The sequence below is a fragment of the Nematostella vectensis genome, chromosome 8, assembly GCF_932526225.1.
Source record: "Nematostella vectensis chromosome 8, jaNemVect1.1, whole genome shotgun sequence".
NCBI lineage: Eukaryota > Metazoa > Cnidaria > Anthozoa > Actiniaria > Edwardsiidae > Nematostella > Nematostella vectensis.
The window spans coordinates 1,264,008-1,285,099 of record NC_064041.1 but is presented as its reverse complement, the minus strand read 5'-3'; the positions used below and the strand labels follow the sequence as shown (position 1 = coordinate 1,285,099).

The 21,092-nt window shown below is 42.3% G+C and overlaps 3 protein-coding genes across 7 annotated transcripts in view; 1 reads left to right on the top strand and 2 right to left on the bottom strand.

Moving 5' to 3' along the window:
* LOC5508415 (low-density lipoprotein receptor-related protein 4-like) overlaps nucleotides 1–21,092 on the top strand; it is a 43,069-nt gene that overhangs the window by 8,889 nt on the left and 13,088 nt on the right. For all 3 annotated transcript variants that reach the window (XM_048731788.1, XM_048731790.1, XM_048731789.1), the window contains exon 11: nucleotides 47–456. In XM_048731788.1, coding sequence (XP_048587745.1) covers nucleotides 47–456 — 410 coding nt within the window. The remainder of the gene's footprint in view (nucleotides 1–46; nucleotides 457–21,092) is intronic.
* Nucleotides 9,842–15,470, bottom strand: LOC116615511 (hemagglutinin/amebocyte aggregation factor). 3 transcript variants are annotated; one of them, XM_032377176.2, is made up of 6 exons: nucleotides 15,100–15,470; nucleotides 14,184–14,212; nucleotides 13,781–13,962; nucleotides 11,512–11,731; nucleotides 10,896–11,054; nucleotides 9,842–10,160 (listed from the first exon to the last, which is right to left on the bottom strand). In XM_032377176.2, the coding sequence occupies exons 3-6, from the start codon at nucleotides 13,953–13,955 to the stop codon at nucleotides 10,106–10,108; spliced, it is 609 nt and encodes a 202-aa protein (XP_032233067.1). In that variant the 5' UTR covers nucleotides 13,956–13,962; nucleotides 14,184–14,212; nucleotides 15,100–15,470; the 3' UTR covers nucleotides 9,842–10,105. The 3 variants fall into 3 exon arrangements, with proteins under 3 accessions (XP_032233067.1, XP_032233066.1, XP_032233065.1); XM_032377175.2 differs by having other exon boundaries at nucleotides 15,062–15,466; XM_032377174.2 differs by lacking the exon at nucleotides 15,100–15,470 and adding an exon at nucleotides 14,684–14,951.
* Nucleotides 16,873–20,558, bottom strand: LOC125570288 (dermatopontin-like). Its single transcript, XM_048731791.1, has 5 exons — nucleotides 20,366–20,558; nucleotides 19,851–20,056; nucleotides 18,999–19,209; nucleotides 18,778–18,933; nucleotides 16,873–17,163 (listed from the first exon to the last, which is right to left on the bottom strand). The coding sequence occupies exons 2-5, from the start codon at nucleotides 20,047–20,049 to the stop codon at nucleotides 17,109–17,111; spliced, it is 621 nt and encodes a 206-aa protein (XP_048587748.1). The 5' UTR covers nucleotides 20,050–20,056; nucleotides 20,366–20,558; the 3' UTR covers nucleotides 16,873–17,108.

The following is a 21,092-nucleotide window of genomic DNA, read 5'->3' as shown; positions in this document are numbered from 1 at the left end:
TTTTGTGTGTGGGAGTTCCTTGAATATGAATCTGAATCTGTCTCAGGTTTCTTTACTTCTCGTGCTGGGGACACAATCCAAAAATCCAACGTACAGACATGGACGGACAGAACCTAAAGACCGTCAAGACTTTTTATCACGTCCAACCACATGGGCTCGCCATGGACCACGCCCAAAACCGGATCTACTGGATTGACTGGTATGGGGGTAGCCTTAAATACTGTGACGTCAGTACTCTGCCGTGTGTGGCTCAAACGGTACTCAGGGGAAGCTGGTCGAGAAGTCCGTTCGGACTGGCTATTATAGAGAACTATGTTTACTGGACGGATACGTTTGCGATGAGTGTGAACAGGGCGGACAAGCTGACTGGCGCAGGGGAGACGACCGTGGTGCATGTTCCATCATCCGGGATTTTACGAGACCTACACGTCTACTACAACAGTTCGGCACCACCAGGTGAGTCCACACACGGGTGGGGAGGTGTGTTCACATGTGTTCATATGCTGCGTATACACGTATAAACAAGTACGTAACGCCACACACGGGCATGTGTCTTATGCTGCGTTTTCACATGCTGAAAGATGCCTACTGTTCTATCAGGCGAATCCGTCCAGACACGGACAGAAAGGTGTGTTATCATTTGGTAAAAATATGTAGAAAGTGCTATGCTGCGATTACACATGTTAAAAGATGCTTCAGTTTTACCAGACGAGCCCATCTACACCCTTATTTAAGTTTTCTTGCATATACACAGGGGCAAAGAGATGGTCTATATTGTAGATACCAGGAAATGAGATGTGCGCTGTTCTTTAACATGTGTATAGAGTTCTGCGTATATAAGGGCATAGAGAGGTTTTATATTTTATTTACATGAGAAAAGAGACGCGCTAATGTTTGGTTTACGCACGAGAAGAGATAATTTTTATGTTTTTACCGTTTACACGGTAGAGACGCACATGCTGCGTTTCCCCGTTTTTGCGTGTCCGCAAAATGTGCCGGGGAAAAAGTCACAAAAGATTAATTGAGGCATACATAATGCTACCATTTTGATTTATCTTTATTTCAAGAACTAAACTACAGGCAAACTAGAATACAGGGGAAGTAGACTACAGGCAAACAGAGAAGTTTAATGTTGCAACGGATTTTTTTTAATATGGATTGTCTAAGTTGAGTATTACGCTATAATGCCATTTAGTCTTACTCTAGTAAGAGAATTTAAAATTACGTTCTATTAACTATAAATCATTTCCTTGGGACTTGGTGTGTATAATTCAGCACTGTCAACATTAGCCGTGATACAGTTTCTTTGTCCTGCAGTATTCGTACTGCCATCGGCGATCTCTGTAAAAGAAAAAAATTCATTAATAAATTATCACCTCTACAACAAGCTTCGAGCACTATCTTCTGACAGAAACCATTACGCAAAAAATAAAATACAATTTAGGTTTGGAAAGCTGTATACTGCTTTCATATACAACTGTAAACTTGCATGACTTTTAGAGTCTTTTATGTGCTTTATGGTATGGCTAAAAAAAACTAAAATAATTTTTTTTAGAAAAACACATCACACATAGTTGCAGTAGTACGCTGTACGTCTCTATAGAAACCGAGTATACGACAGGTCACCCAAACGTACTGTATGTTGTGGCGAACAAAGAGGGACGAAATTCGCACTCAACTGTTTTATTTACGTCTATATCTCAACGAACTCAAACTCGAACCTTCACCGAACTCTCCGAAAACTTGCCCAAACTCATCTCGCACGTCAACCAAAAGTCTGACGCAAAAACGTCACGCGTGAGGCAGCATAAGAATTCTCACGCTTAAACACTGTATGTGTGAATAAAATTATGAGCTCACCTTGCGTTGTATGACACTAAGTTCGTAGTACTTATATACTTTATAAAGCTGTTTTTCGAACACGGCAAGGGGCGCTAGTGCACGCGGTACTTACTCCTGTTGGTTGCTGTGTTCGCTGGTCATGCCACTGAGGTAGAACCCATTCGGTACGCTGTAGTTGATGCGTGCACGCCAGCTGTTCTTGTAGTGAGTGGTGGTGCAGTGAATTCGCTTGTAGTTATGGCTGTTACAGCACTTGAACCGAAACCTCCTGAAAATCGACATGATGATGTTCGGGGCTTAAAGGGGCTCTGTTACCAGCTGCGCCTATAGCTTGCGCATGGAGTTTTTAGTTATTTTCTTATGGTTGGGAAATGCTAATTCTTTTGACAAGGTACCAAGATGACCACAAGGATTAATGTTGGGCTCTTTATAGTAAACGGCAGTACAAATGAAGGGGGACTGGGCTTTGATACCCTGATGCCGCCATCAATCCTTCTGGTATACCGGTCTGGATTACAATCCGAGCTTGGTTAATAAAACGACGTACCCAGAATATTTATAATTTCTATGGTAAAAATAGCCACTTGAATAAATCCTGGCGGTTCTAAGCAAACTTTTACATTGAAAAGATAACCTCTGTTTGCAAATAAATAACTATCTAATTACTATTAGGGCCCGCGGAAGCAGCGGTAAATATTGCTAGTAAAAAGCAAACCCAGGTATGCTGGCTGTTTGTACGACATTTCTGGAGATGCTTTCGATTAGTCCAAAGTATTTCTTTGTCTTGTGCTAGCAATACTGGCTGATGTTGGCGGTGTTTGCACGGGCTGATGTGGGCAGTGTTTGTACGGGCTGATGTGGGCAGTGTTTGCACGGGCTGATGTGGGCAGTGTTTGCACGGGCTGATGTGGGCTGTGTTTACACTGGCTGATGTGGGCAGTGTTTGCACGGGCTGATGTGGGCAGTGTTTGTACGGGCTGATGTGGGCAGTGTTTGTACGGGCTGATGTGGGCAGTGTTTGCACGGGCTGATGTGGGCAGTGTTTGTACGGGATAATGTGTGCAGTGTTTGTACGGGCTAATGTGGGAAGTGTTTGCACGGGCTGATGTGGGCAGTGTTTGCACGGGCTGATGTTGGAAGTGTTTGTACGGGCTGATGTTGGCATGTACGGGCTTATATGGGCAGTGTTTGCACGGGCTGATGTGGGCAGTGTTTGCACTGGCTGATGTGGGCAGTGTTTGTACGGGCTAATGTGGGCAGTGTTTGTACGGGCTGATGTGGGCAGTGTTTGCACGGGCTGATGTGGGCAGTGTTTGCACGGGCTGATGTGGGCAGTGTTTGCACTGGCTGATGTGGGCAGTGTTTGCACTGGCTGATGTGGGCAGTGTTTGTACGGGCTAATGTGGGCAGTGTTTGTACGGGCTCATGTGGGCAGTGTTTGTACGGGCTGATGTGGGCAGTGTTTGTACGGGCTGATGTGGGCAGTGTTTGCACGGGCTGATGTGGGCAGTGTTTGCACTGGCTGATGTGGGCAGTGTTTGTACGGGCTAAAGTGGGCAGTGTTTGCACGGGCTGATGTGGGCAGTGTTTGTACGGGCTGATGTGGGCAGTGTTTGTACTGGCTGATGTGGGCAGTGTTTGTACGGGCTGATGTGGGCAGTGTTTGTACGGGCTGATGTGGGCAGTGTTTGTACTGGCTGATGTGGGCAGTGTTTGCACGGGCTGATGTGGGCAGTGTTTGTACGGGCTGATGTGGGCAGTGTTTGCACGGGATGATGTGTGCAGTGTTTGTACGGGCTGATGTAAGCAGTGTTTGCACGGGCTGATGTGGGCAGTGTTTGCACGGGCTGATGTGGGCAGTGTTTGTACGGGCTGATGTGGGCAGTGTTTGCACGGGATGATGTGGGCAGTGTTTGTACGGGCTGATGTGGGCAGTGTTTGTACGGGCTGATGTGGGCAGTGTTTGCACGGGATGATGTGGGCAGTGTTTGTACGGGCTGATGTGGGCAGTGTTTGCACGGGATGATGTGTGCAGTGTTTGTACGGGCTAATGTGGGCAGTGTTTGTACGGGCTGATGTGGGCAGTGTTTGTACGGGCTGATGTGGGCAGTGTTTGTACTGGCTGATCTGGGCAGTGTTTGCACGGGCTGATGTGGGCAGTGTTTGTACGGGCTGATGTGGGCAGTGTTTGCACGGGATGATGTGTGCAGTGTTTGTACGGGCTGATGTAAGCAGTGTTTGCACGGGCTGATGTGGGCAGTGTTTGTACGGGCTAAAGTGGGCAGTGTTTGTACGGGCTAATGTGGGCAGTGTTTGTACGGGCTGATGTTGGCAGTGTTTGTACGGGCTGATGTGGGCAGTGTTTGTACGGGCTGATGTGGGCAGTGTTTGTACGGGATGATGTGGGCAGTGTTTGTACGGGATGATGTGGGCAGTGTTTGTACGGGCTGATGTGGGCAGTGTTTGTACGGGCTGATGTGGGCAGTGTTTGCACGGGATGATGTGGGCAGTGTTTGTACGGGCTGATGTGGGCAGTGTTTGTACGGGCTGATGTGGGCAGTGTTTGCACGGGATGATGTGGGCAGTGTTTGTACGGGCTGATGTGGGCAGTGTTTGCACGGGATGATGTGTGCAGTGTTTGTACGGGCTAATGTGGGCAGTGTTTGTACGGGCTGATGTGGGCAGTGTTTGTACGGGATGATGTGGGCAGTGTTTGCACGGGCTGATGTGGGCAGTGTTTGTACGGGATGATGTGGGCAGTGTTTGCACGGGCTGATGTGTGCAGTGTTTGCACGGGCTGATGTGGGCAGTGTTTGTACGGGCTAATGTGGGCAGTGTTTGTACGGGCTGATGTGGGCAGTGTTTGCACGGGCTGATGTGGGCAGTGTTTGTACGGGCTCATGTGGGCAGTGTTTGTACGGGCTAATGTGGGCAGTGTTTGTACGGGCTGATGTGGGCAGTGTTTGTACGGGATGATGTGGGCAGTGTTTGTACGGGCTCATGTGGGCAGTGTTTGTACGGGATGATGTGGGCAGTGTTTGTACGGGATGATGTGGGCAGTGTTTGTACAGGCTCATGTGGGCAGTGTTTGTACGGGATGATGTGGGCAGTGTTTGTACGGGCTGATGTGGGCAGTGTTTGTACGGGCTGATGTGGGCAGTGTTTGTACGGGCTGATGCGGGCAGTGTTTGTACGGGCTGATGTGGGCAGTGTTTGTACGAGCTCATGTGGGCAGTGTTTGTACGGGCTGATGTGGGCAGTGTTTGTACGGGCTGATGTGGGCAGTGTTTGTACGGGATGATGTGGGCAGTGTTTGTACGGGCTCATGTGGGCAGTGTTTGCACGGGCTAATGTGGGCAGTGTTTGCACTGGCTGATGTGGGCAGTGTTTGTACGGGCTGATGTGGGCAGTGTTTGCACGGGCTGATGTGGGCAGTGTTTATACGGGCTGATGTGGGCAGTGTTTGCACTGGCTGATGTGGGCAGTGTTTGCACGGGCTGATGTGGGCAGTGTTTGTACGGGCTAAAGTGGGCAGTGTTTGTACGGGCTAATGTGGGCAGTGTTTGTACGGGCTGATGTTGGCAGTGTTTGTACGGGCTGATGTGGGCAGTGTTTGTACGGGCTGATGTGGGCAGTGTTTGTACGGGATGATGTGGGCAGTGTTTGTACGGGATGATGTGGGCAGTGTTTGCACGGGATGATGTGGGCAGTGTTTGCACTGGCTGATGTGGGCAGTGTTTGCACGGGATGATGTGGGCGGTGTTTGCACGGGCTGATGTGGGCAGTGTTTGCACGGGATGATGTGGGCGGTGTTTGCACGGGCTGATGTGGGCAGTGTTTGCACGGGCTGATGTGGGCGGTGTTTGCACTGGCTGATGTGGGCAGTGTTTGCACGGGATGATGTGGGCGGTGTTTGCACTGGCTGATGTGGGCAGTGTTTGCACGGGCTGATGTGGGCAGTGTTTGCACTGGCTGATGTGGGCAGTGTTTGCACGGGATGATGTGGGCGGTGTTTGCACGGGCTGATGTGGGCAGTGTTTGTACGGGCTAAAGTGGGCAGTGTTTGTACGGGCTAATGTGGGCAGTGTTTGTACGGGCTGATGTTGGCAGTGTTTGTACGGGCTGATGTGGGCAGTGTTTGTACGGGCTGATGTGGGCAGTGTTTGTACGGGATGATGTGGGCAGTGTTTGTACGGGATGATGTGGGCAGTGTTTGTACGGGCTGATGTGGGCAGTGTTTGTACGGGCTGATGTGGGCAGTGTTTGTACGGGATGATGTGGGCAGTGTTTGTACGGGCTGATGTGGGCAGTGTTTGTACGGGCTGATGTGGGCAGTGTTTGTACGGGCTGATGTGAGCAGTGTTTGTACGGGCTGATGTGGGCAGTGTTTACATACCGGTATTTACTCTATGCCACCCACCTGTCCTCGTGGTGGTTGCTATGGTAACTCTCGACGCCTGTGATGAATCCGCTGTATGGGCAGTGGTAGTTGATGAGCTGGTCGAAGTCGTTCACCCAGTGTGACCAGCTGCATCGCCCCCTGGTCGCGGGATTATTCGTGCACTGGTACTTCCACACGCGGTCCCTGTGACAAGCACTGTACAGTCCTTGGATGTTGCTCACAGACTGCCCTGAAAATTAAACAATCTTAGTCAGACACACAATTGTTACTGTTTTCATCTAATGATCTGGATCATTAGATGAAAACAATACTCATAGTAATCACTCTTTTACATTTATCGCTTTTAATTAAAAAACAATTATTAACAACTGTTATTATTTCTTCGGCAGTTTCAGACTGAAATGTTAGGTTATTTTCAACCATTTCAATCCAATCGTATAAGGAGTTCAAAGCACAATACTATATTTATACAACGACACAATCATGCGCTGTGATTACGCTTGGCTCCAGAATGCGCTCACCATAACTAGATTGTAACGTAAGAAAACTCGACTGTGTCTCGTTGCGTACTCTTTTGTTCATTACATGCTGTGGCGTCTAAAAATTTAAAAGAGAACAGACGCACGCAGAAATGAGATCTATTTGTTAATTTTTTCACATCAAAACCCTTTTGATAACCTGGAAGCTTTCGTCGGTTATTCCGTATGGTGTTGCCACTTAACTTTCCAGCTTTCCTAAATAACTTTATAATCACTATTCAACGGTGCGGCAGAAATTAAGAAATATTTTCACCGAACACTTACCATACGGACAGGAGAAGAAAACTTTTTTGTCGAAGTAGTTGAGCCAGTGACCCCCTGCGGTGGACGGTGGTATGCACTGAGACGATCTTCGGCGGCGGCGACGCCGTCTCGAAAACCAGGGTTTGGCATCGGTCACGTGATCAACGATGATGATGGCTACCAGAAGTAGCGCGAAAAGCCACTTAGTGCGCATGACTGAACATGTTGATAACAATAATCAGTTGAACAATACAAGCCACAGTAACATCATCCATCGCCATGGAAACATCAAGGGCCCCTAAATTTGGGGGGAGGGGTGGGCGCATGTAGTCAATAGAAGGAGCGTTTCAACTAAGTCGTGATAGATAGTGTAATCAATAGAAGGAGCGTTTCAACTAAGTCGTGATAGATAGTCTTATGTTGCAGCGATGGACCTTGGGTTTCGTGCTCCACTAGTGCCCTTGAATTCTCCATAGTAAAACAAACCTCGGTTTTCATAAGATTTAAAGGCACGCAAAGAATATTTTATTTTTAGATACTAAAATTAGTAGATTTGATGCTTAGGAAAACAATTACTTCGTAATATATCAGAGTAAGTAGAAAAAATATTCAAAAAAGAACTACATGTTCTTCTATCTAATTGACACAATTAGATAGGACTTATGATTATTAGTGTGAAAACTATAACCTAATAGCGAACAGATAAATCAGCGGATTATCAACTAGAAGCTATAGGAGTTTAAGCTTTTTTTATTTAGTTGAAAAAAAGGAATAGCACGCATTTAGTTATATTTAAAAAAATCAAAATTAAGAAACTTTTTTTAATCGGAAAGAACTACCTTCTCTTTTTGGACCTACATCGTTTTTTAGCAAGTGCAAAAAAAAACTTGTAAGTAATTATTAGTGTCAGTATATGAATAGCATCCATTAGTATAATATACACCTCCTAGGAGGTGGATATTTTCCTCGCAATGAAATCAAGCAAAATGGCGGGTATAATAGCCGATTAGCAAGTGTTTCCCAAAAAAAAATTTATATACTAAAAACAATTATAACATTTCCATTTCCGCGGATAGTGGCTTAAAAAATATCTACCTCGAGCCTTCGACTCTCGGTAGATATTTCGCCACTATCCACCTCAATGAAAATGGTATAATTGTTAATTATACCCATTATAATCGATGAATAAATCCAAATTATTTTTTATCGGAATTTAGACTTGCACCTAGATCGTTTTCTATTAACGAAAAGATATGATGTAGGGAATGATAAGCGAAAGGACAGGCTCACTTACCTTGAGTCTTGTTCCTTATGAGTATCTCCCAGTCGCAGCTTCTTACGAGGTGACGAGAGGAAACGAGCGTCTGCCCTTTTCTCGAAGGTGCTTTTATAGCTGCTCTAAGGCCGAGTGTTTTGCTGGTATATGATAATTCGTTGTTATTTCTGTTAGAACCACTTTTACTTGTTTTAACGGGAAAAAAGTCTTTAATATGTTTGCCCATTTAATTGAACCGACCAACACAATTAAATTTAGTAAAATGTTAATAATAAATAAACCATCACATTACAAAGAGAAGCCCAACACATTGTAATGGGCTAATCTCGTTGCATGGAAAACTGGACCCAATAATCGTAGACCTCAACTCGAGCGTGATTCTTTTCCCTGATATTGACTTCCTATACTAGATTTGCCAAGTAAATCGAGCCAGAAACACTCAAGCGATAACCTCAGGTGCTTTTGAATATGTTTTCACCAATAAACAACTTCAAAGGCACCAATTTACGTATTTGTTTGTCTTTTAATTGTTTGTTTTGTTTTCTTGCATCATATTTCTATACTCTCGCAACATTAAACCGTCATAGTTATCCGATTATATTTTTGACATTTTCCAAAAGAAAAAAGGTGACAATTGGTTTGTAATCTCCCAAAACGCAAACCTTCCGATAACTGAACTAATTCATTCTAATTTGCCTTGTTGTCGTGAGTCAGTATGCTGTAACCGACAGTGTTTCTATGTAGAAGCTTATGACAGTGTTTTAGTCTTCCTTTTTTCCATTTTTCCGGATGGATATGCTCAAATAAAAAGCGTGCTTTAACCTTGCTACAACATGAGCTTTCTATCCTGACAAATTAAACGAAGAATAAAATAATAGTGATTGAACGTTTCTAATACCACATACCACCATAACAGTCGTACCATTGTTTGTTCATTTGTGCTGTGGGAATTATGTGTCAATCAAGTCAAGAGAGGTAAAACACGAACCTACACGTTGAAAAGGCCCTGTTGACTCACAGCAATTAACCCACTTCAAAAAATTAAATAACCCTTCATCAGCAATTAACATTTTATTTATCTTTACTTCCAAAGATTCGTCATTTAATTATTAAACAATTCCTATTCAATTAATTTTGCCCTTCAATACACGTGACATTTTAGGCTTTACTTAAAACTAACTACTCTTTGATTTCACTTTTTTTATGGGCCACCGTTACTTAGAAAGCATTTCAGTGATACACAGGCTATGGATTTGACCTTCGCGCGCGCACAGGGTTCCCAATATTCGAAAATAAAACATTTCCGAATATTTCACAATGAGAGCCGGCTAGCAGGCTACTAAAAAAGCTCTGTTCTTTTCATATGCAAATGCAAATGATTGCAAATGAAGATGAAGCAATCGACTTCGTTGACTCGCATGTATTTGTATTTGTAACGAAACATGAAAAAGAAGTCTTTCGCTTGACCAACATTATTCCAACCGCCCTTACATTTTGATGTGTTCATCAAAATGTCACACTGACTGATATAACTCAAAACATAGTTCAATGCTTTATTTTTATTCATCATCAAATCCTTTAATTATAACAAGAAATCAGACTCCAAGCAAACAGAAGGACATTGTCAATAAGAGGTTCTAGCTCGTGGCTTAGTGTCATGAAAACTAACAATTTTTAAATGGTTTAGTGTTAGGAGAGTTTTCCGTTAGCTGTTTTTAAACAGCAGCAAGTTTTACTTAAATCATTTTTTCTGTATTCTCATTTTTCTCTGTATTCAAGCAAGCCATCGCTGACCAGTCACCATTACCCATGCTGCTTCGCGGTCGTTTTGCAATACTCGTACTTCCAGCGACGGTCCCTGACAACAGAAAAGCGTACGAATAAGATGAAGGGGCACTCGCACGCTTGTTCTAAGAAAGTTTAAAACAAATATGAAAAAGTGTGTAACAAAACAACGTAAAATCTTCCTGATTACTTCGCCCAATCGTATTAAATAGAAATGAACCAATTTCCCGTAAAAGCGATTTCATGCAAAGAATCTTGTTGGATTATTTATGCAATTTCAAGGTTTGAGTGAAGACACAGCCTGTTCCGAAACCTAAAAGTACTATTTTCAATCCATTTCCATCTGCCCGATGTGAGGCGTTCAGACCAAAATGTTGTATTTATATGAAAGATCAAAGGTCATTGAATAAACCTTGATAGTTATTTTGACGGATTTTTAGATTGCCTAAATGACGCTAAAATCACTCTTCACCGTGATAGTGCCTGTCTAAGATAAAATATTTACATTTTGGCCAAAGGGCCGTAGCAGGGAGAGGGTATATTGTCATGTGCCAACTCCCAACCCCCCCCCCCCCCCCACCCTAAAATAATTTTGAACGAGAAATAAAGATCCGTGCACCAAGAAGTGGATTTCTACTTCGATTCTACTGTCATTTGCATGACGGGGGAAAGGCTCTGAAGGCCCTATAAAAATTGAATTCAAGTGTTTATGGAGCGACATCTCTTCACCCCTCCTACATTGTGTTTTCTAGACTATCAATCACTCACTCGTGCCTTTTCGGTGTTTTGTACACCATCAATCACTTACTCGTAGTAGTTGTTGTTTACGCTTGTCAGTCCACTCAGGTAATACCCACTCGGAACGGAGAAGCTGAACTTGCTCCGCCAGCTGCTTTGGTAGCTGGTGATGGTGCACTGGTAGCGCTTGAAGTAGTGGAAGTCATTGCAACACCTGAACCGGAACTTCCTGATAAGAGGGAATAAAAATTCTTCCATGTTTAGCGCTCATGTTACACTAGACGTAGGTACCTTGACAGCTTTGTGAAGTAATTAAACCAATTCAGTCGCGCACTCGGGTTTGGCTGAGAGGGGGATGCGCAGTCATAGGTATCATCAGAAGGGGCGTGGCTGTCCCCCCCCAATATTATCTTAATGTTTCTGTATTGTGCCCCCAATATTTCGAGGCATGTTACGGCCCAGTAGAAGAAGGACAGTATTTGCCGAACCGTTAATGAGATCCTACATTTTTGCTGCCAAGTAGAGGTACGCCCCCTGGATACTCCCCTCTTATTGAATTCGCTCTTGAACTCCCCTTCATCCCCCCTTCATTTGCGCTCCCGTAAAATACGAGTCAGACAAAAAGCTATTTTAGACAAATATTGCTAGAAGTTTTCTAGGTAATATCCCCCTCAAAATGATCATACCTGTCATGGTAGCTGTTGCTATGGTAACTGTCAAATCCCGTGATAAACCCGCTGAGTGGGCAGTGGAAGATGACCATTTGGTTGTCATAGTCATTCACCCAGTCTGACCAGCTGCAGTAAGAGTCCCGCTGCAGTGCAGGGTTGGACCTGCATTTGTACTTCCACACGCGGTCATTGTGGCAAGTGCTGTACTGGCTTTGGATCTTGTACACGGACTGCCCTGAGATTGGGCGAAAAATAAAAATAACTTGTCACAATAACATAATTTGTCAACTTCTTCTATGTTTTTATTAAAGGCGCGAAACACGCGCGGTTCCCGCGTTTGCGTTTAGTCTGCGCGATTTTCGCGTGTAGTATGTGTGTGTGTATTTCACGCGTGTTTTTCCACGCGTGTAGGCACTAGAGGTTCTGGTACGGGACTGCTGGCTGGAGAGATTCAGTAGTGTTCAAACCACAAAAAACAAAGCTATGTGTTGTTTTGTAACTAACTAAATATTAACTTTCTTAGAATGCGTGTATCGTCAAACATGTCCAAGCTTAATTGCTTAAACAGAAATGAAAGAAACAAATGTTGTACAGAAGTATTGATTTTGTTATCAGAAGCAGTCAAAACCTCTATTCTAGCCTCTATCTTAGCCTCTATTCTAGCCTCTATCTTAGCCTCTATTCTAGCCTCTATCTTAGCCTCTATTCTAGCCTCTATTCTAGCCTCTATCTTAGCCTCTATTCTAGCCTCTATCTTAGCCTCTATTCTAGCCTCTATCTTAGCCTCTATCCTAGCCTCAAACTTAGCCTCTATTCTAGCCTCTATCTTAGCCTCTATCCTAGCCTCTACCTTAGCCTCTATTCTAGCCTCTATCTTAGCCTCTATTCTAGCCTCTATCTTAGCCTCTATCCTAGCCTCTATCTTAGCCTCTATTCTAGCCTCTATCTTAGCATCTATTCTAGCCTCTATCTTAGCCTCTATCTTAGCCTCTATCTTAGCCTCTATCTTAGCCTCTATCTTAGCCTCTATCTTAGCCTCTATCTTAGCCTCTATCTTAGCCTCTATCTTAGCCTCTATCTTAGCCTCTATCTTAGCCTCTATCTTAGCCTCTATCCTAGCCTCTATCTTAGCCTCTATCCTAGCCTCTATTTTAGCCTCTATCTTAGCCTCTATCTTAGCCTTTATCTTAGCCTCTATCTTAGCCTCTATCTTAGCCTCTATTCTAGCCTCTATCTTAGCCTGTATTCTAGCCTCTATCCTAGCCTCTATCTTAGCCTCTATTCTAGCCTCTATCTTAGCCTCTATTCTAGCCTGTATTCTAGCCTCTAATTCAGCTTCTATTCTAGCCTCTATCCTAGCCTCTATCCTAGCCTCTATTTCAGCCTCTATCCTAGCCTCTATCCTAGCCTCTATTCTAGCCTCTATTTCAGCCTCTATTCTAGCCTCTATTCTAGCCTCTATCCTAGCCTCTATCCTAGCCTCTATCTTAGCCTCTATCTTAGCCTCTATCTTAGCCTCTATCCTAGCCTCTATCTTAGCCTCTATCTTAGCCTCTATCTTAGCCTCTATCTCAGCCTCTATTCTAGCCTCTATTTCAGCCAGCCTCTATTCTAGCCTCTATTCTAGCCTCTATCTCAGCCTCTATTCTAGCCTCTATTTCAGCCAGCCTCTATTCTAGCCTCTATCCTAGCCTCTATCCTAGCCTCTATTCTAGCCTCTATCTTAGCCTCTATCTTAGCCTCTATTCTAGCCTCTATCTTAGCCTCTATTCTAGCCTCTATTCTAGCCTCTATTTCAGCCTCTATCCTAGCCTCTATTTCAGCCAGCCTCTATTCTAGCCTATATTTCAGCCTCTATTCTAGCCTCTATTCTAGCCTCTGCTACCGACGTTAAACATTTCCTTTCAATCTGACGGCAGAGGATGATAAAGTGACGATGACAGAAACTAATAGCCTCAGTGCTAGAGATGACTTCATCCTGAAAATATTGTCGGGATAAAAGCGATAAGACTTTGAAAAGAAATGGGTATCAAAATGTCAAAAGTAATTCGAAAATCATAAACCATTGATTATATCATTTATTATCATAAGTTATTCATATTTACAAATAAAACGGACTAAGCCCACGAGTAGAATACTTTTAACTTCTTATCTTTTTTTTATTTGTATCATATTAGGAAATGATTAGAATGAACCGAACCTATTTTTTCCCTAAAAAAACCTCGAGCTCCCTGTGTATTACATAGAAACAATTGCCAGGGCCACTTTGGGTTTTTCAACTTACCCGAAGGGCAGGAGAAAGTAGCGCGGTTGTCGTAATAGTTGACCCAGTTCCCCCCACTTGTACTCGGTGTACTGCATCGCCTTCGTCTTCGCCTTCGCCAGGCCATGGAGTCGGTCACGTGATCCATGACGATCAAGGCTACCAGCAGTAGCGTGACAAGACACTTACTGCGCATGTCAGGGCTGAAAATGACGTGTCATTTCATAAAAACACATAATAACAAACGGATTCCTGATAAGACATCACAGCACAGCTTATTCGCTATAAAATACAACAAACAACGAGTACTAAGCATTTCCAAGCATAAAACTAGAGACCAGTATTTTATATTTGATGTGTAATTATTACGAGATTCTTCCCCAAAAGTAAGCAAACCTTGTCTAAGAAAACCCAGTCAACTTACTTTAAAAAGTCGACCAACAATCTTTTGTGCTGGAAAAGAAATCGATTCCCTTGTTAGATTTTTTTTAATATAAAAAATAGCAACGACAGTTTCAGTGCTCACCTTTCACTTGAAAGGATCGAAAGTACATTCTAGTATTGTTTTTACGCCACTTTTTATGAAAAAATGGCTTAAATAGATAATCGCTTAGTCTTTTAATAGCATAATGACAAGAAGAGAAATGCTATTTCACTGAGAGTACGCTCTTTGAACGAGCCAACCACCTCTTTTTCCGTCATCTTTCTCTGGTGTACAATAGAAAAAATAGAATAAAGAACACCAACAAGAATATGAATGGCAAAATATAACTGTCGCTAATACAAAAGAACTCCCAAAAACAAGATTAAAACATAGGGAAAATATCTTGAGGTAATGTGTCGGCTGAAGGCGAGAGCCAAGACTTTGTTTCTGCCAAATACACTATTTATAACCAATAACATCCGAGAAAGACAATAAATAACCTTTAACTTTATGCGCCCCTCAGAAAAAGAACATCGCTCTTTTTTATTGTTGTTTTGCTGCCGAAGAACAGAACACATATCAGAACACACGAAAAATGAATGAGACACAGGAAAAATAGCAGACTTGCCGTGAAAGCGATACTAGCAAAGCAAACAAAATATCGAAAAACAAATTGGACCAAAGTAGTCAAGAAAGGGGCATTTCCAAGTCATCATTTTAATAAAATTAGTCAAGGAGGGGCAAAAATAACACAAATAAGGATGACTGAATGTGCCCTAAATTCCGCGGTGAAAAATCAAGCGCATTGAGAAATGCCAAAACCATTCCAGTACAAACAACGATTACAAAATACAGAGCATCTCAAAGACAATACTAACCTGAACGAGTACTCTTTTAAGAAAGTGGAAGGGTTTACCTCGTTGTATTTAACTTTCTGCCTCACTTTTACTTTACTTGAGTTGTGAACGTTCTTTGTATCTTTGTGTTTTATTTTATGGCCTTCATCTGCTGTCAAGAAGAAAGGGAAGTTTGAACGTTTTCTGTAAATATTTATTGGTTTTGTCAGTTGGGAGGGTTGAGCAAGATAATACAGGCAATCTAGGTTAACAAGATATGAGTACTTAAAATTATATGATTGCAATTAAAACACTTCTTTGCAAGCTTAGGCAATATAGCCGGTACTACGACGTATTGGTTGTGCTCGGTGTCAATCACAATTTGCTTGGTGTTGATTCGGAGAATATTCGTTACATCGTGTGGCGAGTTTTGTTTGTAACAGGATGAACTCATCACAAGTGCAAATAATTTCATGATAAAATACAAGATGTCAACAGCTTTCTGTCACAAGAATGAATGTTGCGATTTATCACGTCGGAATTGACATAGAAAACGAAAATGAACTACAGAACTCTCTAGAATATTTAAGGTACCTTATTGATTTTACAAAAAAACAATAACAGTTGAAAGACAGCTTGGTTGACCTGAAATTATTCGAAAATTCCCTAAGTGTTTCCTGCTACGACCTCATGATGCCACACATTTACATACACGTTTTTACATACACATTTATTGCAAATATTCACTTAATGCATTTTATGTAGTTACAAGATAGTACCGTTTAACTATACAACAATCCGAAGGGCAATCAGAAATATATTTTAAGGGTTAAAACAGGAGGCAGAAATTACTTTGTGGGAGTATGTGTCGAGTTGCCCATCATGATGGTTAGCCTCCATTGATTGCCTTTGTCACTATATGGTGACTGTCAATTACTAAACAATTTAGGCTTTTTTATGAGCTATGTCATCAGTTTTCTGTAGCCTTAGTCCCATCGCCTGACCGAAACGAAAAGCGGCTGCGACTACGAGCCGCAGCCCACTCAACAATCCGTAGAGAGAGGAGAGTCTGATTTAAGGAAAGGGTTATATCTAGAGAGTTCCAACACTAACATGCGCAAATTTGATGCGCAACTACTGACGCAGCACCTGTAACAACGGTTTCCTAGCAGTAGAAGAGCTTTAACGGGTTTCCTAGCAGTAGGACGGGTTTAACCGGTCTCCTAGCAGTAGAAGGGGTTTATTAACGAGTTTCCTGGCAGTTGAAGGCGGGTTTAAAGAGCCGTTGCCAGCCACACCTTGTTGTTGCTATCATTCAATACTGGAAGGCAAATCGTGTGATGAAAGCTCGAAATGACCATTTGGAATGATTTTAATTAACTCTTGCTTTTGTTTTCATGGGTTCGTTAAATCAAGGTTCTGTTCTATTACGTTTTACTGTAATTTTGGCCGGGCTGAAGGAAGTAAAATGTTCGTTAAACCGGGGACTTCGTTAACTAGAGGTTCGTTAAGTCATCGAGGTTCCAGTGTATCTACAGGATTCCCTGAAGGGGGCATGGGCATTAGGTATCTTCCCAAAAGAGGTCAAATCTAGCGATTCTTTGTTGAAGTATTTTTGAATGGAAATTTATCTTTCCGGATGCGATGCGACTTGCGCGACAATGCTGTTTTTTATTTGATTTGATTATCTGTTATTTGATATTTAGAATTTAGCTGTTTCAGATGTAGGATGGATTGGAATTCACCGTGATTCAAGGGGATTTAATTCACTACTATGATCATATGCAGGGTTTCATGGCTTACGTCACGCAAATATATGAAATGATACTTGAAATCATTAAGACAAAGACATATCCGATGCAATCTTATCTTTATTTAATCTTGTTTAACAATTACAGCTAGAAGACAGCTCAAAGGCAAATGGGAAGACGGTGAAATGAGAGTTATCTTGAATATTGGCTGTTATAGATGGCATTATCGCGGGGCTCCATGGTTTTATTGAAGTGTTGAATGCCGAGTTGACTTCCAGTTTTGTATTTTTTAACTTTATATCATTCTGCGGGGTCTCTTGACTTCCATCCGCGTTCATTTATTTTCCGTGGTACTTCCTTATTTGGCAGAACTCGTACTGCCAGCGGCGGTCCCTGTTGTATACAAGGTACCAGAAAATAACAAAAATTAAGAACAAGCAACACTAATGCATGCGTATTTTGTTTAGAAATGCAATTAGGCGTCTTGCATTAAGAAATCACGTGACAATTTGGGTGACAAACTCGCGCGCACTTTGAAGTTAAAACAACAACAAAAAGCAATGTATTTATTGTTCAGAGCTTACGAATCAGCCAGAGAGTTTCTGTCAGAAATTACTGATTTCCATTGAATGGTCGTCGAATGACGGCCGCAGCCATTTCTGTGGCTATTCTAACGTGAGTTAGAGAAGTCACTCAAAAAATTAAGTGATTTCTCAGTGCCAGTCCCCAATTCGAACGCGGTTCTCTTGACAGACGTAGCCCGTGCCACTGAGCAAACGCACCACTAGATTTTTAACTACTTACTAACCGAGAGTGAGGTCGCAAAGCCTCGGTCGATACGCCAAAGCCTCAGTTTGATATTTCCCGGCATGACCGAGCGGTCGAGATTAGTGAGTTGTTTATTATATGGCTTTTTAAAATAAAAATGACCAGAAAACAAAATCAACTTTCGCTTTCGCGCGAATATCGATTAGTTTATCGATCGATTTCAAAAAGGCGGGAAAACAAGAAACACTCGCGCGCTGCCAAATCAGAAATGTAAATGAGTGAAAAGATTCAACAACAAGTAACTGGACGACTTTTGGGCTATTTTCTTTCTATTTGCACCTTTTGGAAGCTACAGGTTTTATTATAGGTGAAGTTGACCCAAACAATAACAAAGAAAGCTCAGATGCCAGTCTTCACGGCATGTATGGACTGTTTAGTTCGAAAACTCCACGGTATGTAGAGAACAAACTTCTGAAGTAAAATGAAAAGGCCAATCGCTTTGTGCTGCTTTATGATTTGATGGAAATATTGTATTAACAAATAACAGGTACTACTTTTATCTTAAAGAGACTTTTCTGGGTCTTTACACCCCTTGTTATATATTCATTTGCCTTTGTTTATCCGAATAAAAAAACTTTGTATTTCTTGCTATCGGTGGCGCTCGCCGGCTCGTCATCTTTCTGTTTTTCTTTTTGTCAAAATTTTCCTCTTCAATCTCTTCAGGATAATAAAACTCCGACTCAGAGTGCTCGTCCATTCCATCCCATTTTTTTGTGTCTTTGGTGATTCGTTGGATTTTGTTTTAGTGAAATTCGCGCAAGCGAACAAAACAACACAAAAAAGCTCACTAAATGCCCCGCTCCGGATACGGAAAAAGACGGCCCGCCAACCAACCATTTCTGTTTCTTCTGGGTGTTAGAATTCGCTACTCGAATGTTCGCTGTCTCTCATTTTGCAGTTTTCACGTGGAAAAAAATTTCAAAAAAACAGAAGATTGTGAAATTTTTTTCGTAGGGCAATACGGAATTCCGTAATGCCCTCAGGGACGGGCAATAGGGGAATGTCACGACTACCAATTAGCCAATCACAGCGCGCGTACTATCGTAGCCATATAATAAGGTCGCTTAATAGCTGGCCCATTTATCATTAGCCTGGGCCTCTTGCTTGCAAGATGAGCCCCGTACCACTGGGGTATCACGACGGTATAGAGGTAACAATAATCACAGTGTTATCACTTACTCCTGACCGTTGTCGTGCACGCTGGTGACGCCGCTCAGATAGTACCCAGACGGCACGGAATAGTTGATGTAGCCACGCCAGCTGTTTCGGTAGTGAGTGGTAGTGCAATGGAGTCGCTTGTAATGGTGCCTATGGCAGCACTTGAATCGGAACCTCCTAGAATAGAAACATTTTTAAAGAATAGCTTTTAGGCCGGCTTTTTAATCTGATAACCTTCATACCTGTCCTCATGGGGGTTGCTATGGTGACTGTCAACGCCAGTGATAAATCCGCTGAAGGGGCAGTGGTAGTTGATGAGCTGGTCGAAGTCGTTCACCCAGTGTGACCAGCTGCATCGCCCCCTGGTCGCGGGATTATTCGTGCACTGGTACTTCCACACGCGGTCCCTGTGACAAGCACTGTACAGTCCTTGGATGTTGCTCACAGACTGCCCTGAGAATTAAACAATCTTAGTCAGATACACAATTGTTACTGTTTTCATCTAATGATCTGGACTATGATCATTTTTCTAATCACTCTTAACGCTATTTATTTTTAAGATAACAACCTTTCTTATTTCTTCGGCAATTTCGGACTGAAATGTTAGGTAATTTTTAACCATTTCAATCCAATCGGTGTAAGTAAATTCAAACCACAATACTATTCTTATTCAACGACACGATCACGCGCTCTGATTGGTCAGGGATCCATGTGTTATTAGAGGACACACCACGCATGGCGTCAGCATGTGCGCGCGCATGTACTCTTTCGTTCACAACATGAAGTCCTTGGATGGTGTTCACAGACTGCACTGAGAATTGAAAGAATTAATCCACCCCTCCCGTGGAGGGGAATATGGACATTCCAGGGGGTGGGACAAGGGCTTTCAGGGACGATTTCCGAGGAAAACTGCCTTTTTGGGATTTTCTTGAGTTATTTAACTGAAGAACCTAGATGATGCCCTTAAATCAGAAGCATTCGAGGTACTTTTTTGTAGGTTTTGTGATGAAACTTTTATTAATTCAGCTGTTAAACTTCTACCTACATTCTTGATCTTAACGAGACATTGGTCACCGTTATTTTGTTTAACTTACCCTCGGGGCAAGAGAAATAAGCCCGTCCGTCAAAGTAATTCACCCAACCTCCACCGCTTGTACTCGGCGGGTGGCACACATAGTGCCTTCGCCTGCTACTTCTGCGCCTTCTGTCCCACAGCCACGCCCTAGCTTCGGTCACGTGATCTACGACGATCATAGCCACAAGCAATAGCGCAATGAAACACTTAGTGCGCATGACAGGGCTGTGTAAAAGAATATAATACCAAATGAATTATGAGAAAGAGAGAATAAATACTAATGATCAATAGTGGTAATAAGGTTACTATGAGCTCAATTTTATTCTACATTTTATAACGCATCAGGACTAAAACGGCAGGTTCTCAGCATGTTCTTAAAATTTGGTGAAATCTGAGGCTGGACGTTCTTATAAAAAAGGTTCTTGTAAAAAAAGAGTGTATAATAGATTAATAATAAAGCAAAGAAAAAGACTAGGGAAAGCCGGATGAAACGTAAAAAAAATTTAAATAAAATGTAAGATATGGAGGACTTACCATAAACAATAATGTCCTTGAAGAATTTGAAGATAAGTTATCCTGAATTTTCGTTGCTCGCTTACACTTGACTTGCGTTGTGTTCTTTGTATCTGTGTGTGTTCTTTTATGACCTTCGCGTTTCATTAAATATTTATGGTTTCTATTGTGAAGGATAAGCAAGATAATACAGGCAAACTAGGTATACAAATGAATAATTATTATTCTTCATATTAGAAACCAAAAGTCCTCGCATGTCAGGCCTTTTCTGATTTGTCAATGATTAGTTGGGTCATCGAAGTTAAGTTTAAATTCCAAAAGAGAGTAAAATAAGGACAGATATACTGTATATCATGTTGTGATGATTTTTGCAAAAACAGGAAGTACGTGCCACATAAGACAAAAAAATTCCTGATCGTACAAGATAGGGGTATTTCTATAGACTTCCTTTCGGCACTTTTGCAAATATTAACTAATTATTTTATGCAATTACCGAACGATTGAGATTATAAACAATAATATCATGCTTTGCAGTAAAAAAAAACTTAGAGTGACGATCGATTTATTTATCATATCTCTATGGTTTAGATATTGTAATCCATCGATAACCTGATTGTAATACATCGGTAACCTGTTGTTATACTATGAGAATCTCTATCTATTGAAACACAAATAAATTACAAGATACAGTAAGATTCTACTGCGAATTTCAATATTCTACAAACTCTAATTTGGCTTCTGTTAGACA

Bases quoted from the DNA above. Each gene is read 5' to 3' on its own strand.
- LOC125570288 (XM_048731791.1), bottom strand. From the start codon at position 20,049: ATGCGCACTAAGTGTTTCATTGCGCTATTGCTTGTGGCTATGATCGTC. The intron at 19,210-19,850 runs GTAAGTTAAACA...TTTAATTCTCAG, and splicing joins TTATTTCTCTTGCCCCGAGG to GGCAGTCTGTGAGCAACATC. The intron at 17,164-18,777 runs GTAAGTGATAAC...TGTATACAACAG, and splicing joins GTGCACGACAACGGTCAGGA to GGACCGCCGCTGGCAGTACG.
- LOC116615511 (XM_032377174.2), bottom strand. From the start codon at position 14,761: ATGTGTTCTGTTCTTCGGCAGCAAAACAACAATAAAAAAGAGCGATGT. The intron at 14,213-14,683 runs GTTATTTATTGT...TTTCTTTTCCAG, and splicing joins AGGGGCGCATAAAGTTAAAG to CACAAAAGATTGTTGGTCGA. The intron at 10,161-10,895 runs GTAAGTGATTGA...TTCTGTTGTCAG, and splicing joins GTAAACAACAACTACTACGA to GGACCGTCGCTGGAAGTACG.